This window comes from Papaver somniferum, chromosome 9 (assembly GCF_003573695.1).
Source record: "Papaver somniferum cultivar HN1 chromosome 9, ASM357369v1, whole genome shotgun sequence".
Lineage (NCBI taxonomy): Eukaryota > Viridiplantae > Streptophyta > Magnoliopsida > Ranunculales > Papaveraceae > Papaver > Papaver somniferum.
In genome coordinates, this window is record NC_039366.1 from 134364453 (window position 1) to 134369064 (window position 4612).

The 4612-nt window shown below is 36.7% G+C and overlaps 1 protein-coding gene across 1 annotated transcript; it reads left to right on the forward strand.

Annotated features, from left to right (window-relative positions):
* The first annotated feature begins 260 nt into the window (after positions 1-260).
* On the forward strand, positions 261-4211 carry LOC113314304 (AUGMIN subunit 2-like). The gene is made up of 6 exons (XM_026563097.1): positions 261-688; positions 1313-1438; positions 1647-1751; positions 2573-2641; positions 3289-3402; positions 3585-4211. The coding sequence occupies exons 1-6, from the start codon at positions 566-568 to the stop codon at positions 3933-3935; spliced, it is 888 nt and encodes a 295-aa protein (XP_026418882.1). The 5' UTR covers positions 261-565; the 3' UTR covers positions 3936-4211.
* The last annotated feature ends 401 nt before the right edge of the window (positions 4212-4612 follow it).

Below are 4612 nucleotides of genomic sequence, written 5' to 3' on the forward strand. Positions count from 1 at the left end.
GATCAACAATTATGTACGTTTGTTATATTACAATTTATATGTTGTTGTAATATTTTGTTTTTGTACTTCTTTGTTGTATCCATCGGACGTACTTGAATTAGCCTGTTCATGGCTTCCAATTAATATAATCTAAAGAGGTTCATCCTTTTTTTTTTTTTTTCCTTCAAAAAACAAAAAAACAAAAAAAAACAAAAAATTTAGATAAAATTGGTGCCCGTGCCGTTAAGCCGTAGTGAGACATATACGGTCATGATTCGTATCTTTCTTTTAACCCCTCTTCCTTCTTTCCCCTGGCTCGTACCGAGTCTACCGACTGCAAAATCATTACTGCAAAATCCATTAAACTAAACAAAACCTTCATCATCCAAAATTAAAATTGGTGATAAACTAATTTCAAACCTATAAAGCTACAACCTTCAAATCAAAATTGGTTATTAATCAAAGGAAAAGCATATTTGTTTAGAAATTTCAGTATTTCTAATCATTTGAAGTCGAGAGAGAGAAGAGAAGTGAAAGATGAGCGATCTTGCTGAATAAACCGTGGATTGGGTTAAAGAGAGAAGATATGTCAATGGGGAATGACTCAACATGGGTAGGAAGGAAACCAACAAGACGTCTTGGTGGTATGTCTGATGCATTATCAATCGCTGCTGATCTTGGTTTCTCTGTACCTCCTCCTCCTGCTCAGGTACCACTAGTCTCAGTTTCTATTTTAGATCGAGAAATGGTTTATGTTGGCCTGCCCTTTAGCTTAATTTATTCATTACATCAGTATCATTTCTTTTTATGAACATTCACTGCAAATTTTTAGGTTTTGATTTCGTCTCGTATTTTGTTTTTGCTTCAAGTTCTAGGAATTTTGTTGCTCTAGTTCTGCAGAGCCCCATTTGATTTAAATTGGAACTCATAAGATCAAATTGGGAAAGGGTGGAAATGAGGGTAAAACAAATGTACATTTGAGTACTCAAAAAGTTAATTTGCTTTTAAAGTGCAAAATTGGTGAATTATCGTAAGTGAATGGGAATTTGAGTGTGATTCCAGTTTCCTTGTACTTCAAGTGCAGTCTAAATGAGTGAAGAGTGGTCACAATTATGGATATGCATCCATTTTATCAAGTATCAGCCTGTATCTTTATCCCATTTAACTCCCAACCATTTGAGACCACAGCTGTATGGTCAATTAACTTGGTCTAGTTGGTCTTTGTACCTTGTAGTATTTGTATGTATCTAAAGAAAGTTCTGCTGTTGAATTTTGGTGGGATCTGTCCGGTCATCTGACTATACCTATCCTCAACTTTGTCTATTCCATCCAGGAAGATCTACAGAGCTTGTCAGCTGCCACTGGTGAGAAGAGTGATGACTTGATAAAAGTCCTAAGGGAGCTTACAACTGTACAACAAAAAATAGCAGACTTGCAAGTGGAACTTCAAGGTCGAAAGGTATAAGACCTATGCACTATGCACTATTCCTATTCTTATAGTTATTTCCTCTATGATTTTCTTTCCCATGCCTGGTCAAAATCAATTAGTTCCATTTGTCTGTTACATGGAGGTAACCTAGGTTCAGATGCTCTTTATGATATGCCTCTAACTAGTTGTTTGTGGGTTTCTAGGTCATCATTTAACAAGATATGTTTTTATTATTCAGGAAGATAAGAATGTGGCTTATCTTACACATGTGAGTGATATGGAAAAGAAGTGTGAATCACTGTCAAGGATTACTGCTATATTAAAAGATGTTATTCAGAATAAGGTATGTAATTGCAAGAAATCTCTCTATATTTGCATGTAATCTTTGAAATGTTAAGAAGTTCCATTTTGAACTTGTATGTTCTCCTGGATAAGCTTTGGCTTCAAATGAAGGGCTTTTGGTATGTACTGGATATATTCTAGCGTTTGTTACTTACTCTTATTAAAGGGATGCTTCTGTCTCATAGGCTCAATGCTTGTAGAAGCTCGATATCACAGACTTAAAAATTTATGAGCAAGTTGTTTAGTTTGTCTTCGAGTCCAAGAACTCTAGCTTGTGTCGAATAGCTTGTTTAAGGGTTCCATAGAAGCTTTAGTTGGTCATCCACTGGTGAAGCTTTATATTGTAACCCTTGAAATTCTAGAGTATTCCTTAGCTGAATGAGTTTCTCTATTGGCCTTCTGCGCTCCGTCTGCGTCATGTAGCTTCAGTCAGCCATTCAAGTAAGTGATACAGTTTTATAATTTATCCATCCGTGTGAGAGTGCACCACGAAAACCAGGTTTCTTTGTCAACACTCTTTTTGATACAAAATTAAGACTTAGATTCTCTTTGTAGTTGTTGTTTTGACACTAAATTTGAAATTGAATGGGAACTAAGGCTGGGTTCATACAGCGTCTCGCTCCATCAATGTGTGCACTTATTGCTTTCACCTTAGAAGAAGTGTTATTCTATATGATGGTCGTAAATTCCAAATTTCAAGTGTAGATTGATATATCGGTATGGTTTCATATTGCATGGAATAGAGTCTTTTTCTTTCTTTTGGTCCCTTATGCTATTATACTTTCCAATCACGTGTCTAAGTTTGGTGCTTTCATATGGCAGGATCGCATCATTGCTCGACTACAGCAACCATATTCACTAGACTGCATTCCAGTAGAAGCAGAGTTTCAGGTAAGGATGAAATCTTAGATGATGCAATCCGTCTTGTAGTTAACGTATTTACCCCCCATAAATTCTAGTTAACGTATTTACCCCCCATGAATATTAGTCTATTATAAATCCCAAAGATCTGTGGTACCACTCAGCATTGACCAGTTTTGATTTTGAATATATTTCGAGTTCATGCCAAACACTTGTCTGTATATAAAAATTTGATTAACTAACTTGCCATATAAGTAGTTAAGCTAGATGTTTTCCTGTTTGGGAGCATTATTTGACTGCCCCTCTTTTTTTTTCCTATGTAGAAATACTCTTGAGGGGTATGTTATATGTTTTAGTGTAGTTTCGTAGCATGAAACTTAACAAGCATTCTTGACGCATAAAAATGTCCACTCAGCCTCCGTTGGAGGTTAATTTACTTATGTGAACCAAAAACTAGACCCTAAAACTCAAATATTACCCCTTAGGGGTATTTTTGAAAATCCTGAAAGTGAGGGGTATTTATATGTTCCCCTCTTTCGGGTAATTAAGCTTAAACTGTTGAAACCAGTCGGGGCAGAATGGGAAATCGTGTATCTTATCATAAATGATCACTGACTTGTAAACCGAGAAAGTCGGTACCAGGCATTAGAATTGACTTATTATCTGGGTTACTGCAGAAACAATTTTCAGAACTCTTGCACAAGGCTGCAAGCGATTATGGGGCGTTAACAGCATCTATTGCAGATTTCCAATGGAGCCAGAATTTCAGGGAGTCACCATCAGTCTGGGGGGTATGTTCTCCACTAGTTTGACATTTTCCAGTTCAGGATCAATTGCTTTCAGTCACTCGTCCCATTTAACAACCAATCATGAATCTGATTTGGAACCTTAATCAACTTGATGAGTAAATAAGTTTGTTAGCTTCAGCAATGGCCTAACTTTTTATTACATTCTGCTGGATTGCTTGATAAAGGAAATGCTCCGACCAATTCCTGTCGCTTTAGCATCATGTACACGATTTTCCGAAGCTATGTCAGCAATGAGGGAAACCTTTTCAACACTTCAAAATCTGCGAGTGGGTCATTCGTCGTACTCCTCACCGACTACACCGCCAAAGGATATTTTCAAAGGGGGATTAGGTGACTCAGACTGCGTAACTCCACTACCTTGGAGAGAGGAACCGACCTTGAATGACTTGGTTATGAGAAGCCAAAGGAGACAAGAAGGAGAGGGCAGTGAATTAAGTGAGGCTTCTCAAGTTGATAGTTTGAGCCAAAGGAGGTTATCCTGGCCTCCGTCAGTCAAGAAAAGTGGTGGTGTGTGATCGTGTAAAATCCTCGTCTTTCAAGAATCCCATTTGTACCAAAAAAAAGGAGCCCAAGAAAGAGGAAATGAGTGTCATGTTTAGGATTTTCCTAAACATGAAGTGTGTATATGACATATTTGTGCCAAACATCATCCATCTCCCTTCTTGGCCTCCCGAGTCTTTCCGTGTCTCTTATCTGCCATTAATTTTGTACTTTTACATTCTTGTGAGACCTGTCGCTGTTAACAGGTGCGATTGATAAGAAATACAATTCTGCATAGTTGTTTGCGTTCATGTCACTTGTATTTGAATACCTCACATTAGCATTTGTATTCCTTATGAATTAAGCAAAACCACCATACCTAATTCTTTATGTTTCTTTTTTTTCATTGAAAATTGAAATCCTTCTCTCTTTGACGTGTCTTTTCAAGAAAACTGAAAGGATTTTGTTATGAAGTTCAACGGTATGTAATTGTAATTGTAAATTCTTTATTACTTGGTCTTGATAAAATTCGAATACTGAAGTGCTCTATCATAATATTATTATAAATTTCTTTTATTCGTATTGGTTTTTCAGGTTGATTTTTTTTTGCAGATAATTCAATTAGTTTGTGCGGTGCTCAACAAAATCACAATGGGAACCGGTGAAAGCCATCAATGTTTCTTCACTCTAACAAGTTTGCAAATTGGGTAAG

What these genes read in the sequence shown, in the direction of transcription:
- LOC113314304 (XM_026563097.1), top strand. Translation starts at nt 566, where the DNA reads ATGTCAATGGGGAATGACTCAACATGGGTAGGAAGGAAACCAACAAGA. An exon ending in TACCTCCTCCTCCTGCTCAG is followed by an intron (nt 689 to 1,312) that starts GTACCACTAGTC and finishes TATTCCATCCAG; the next exon opens with GAAGATCTACAGAGCTTGTC. An exon ending in CAGTAGAAGCAGAGTTTCAG is followed by an intron (nt 2,642 to 3,288) that starts GTAAGGATGAAA and finishes GGGTTACTGCAG; the next exon opens with AAACAATTTTCAGAACTCTT.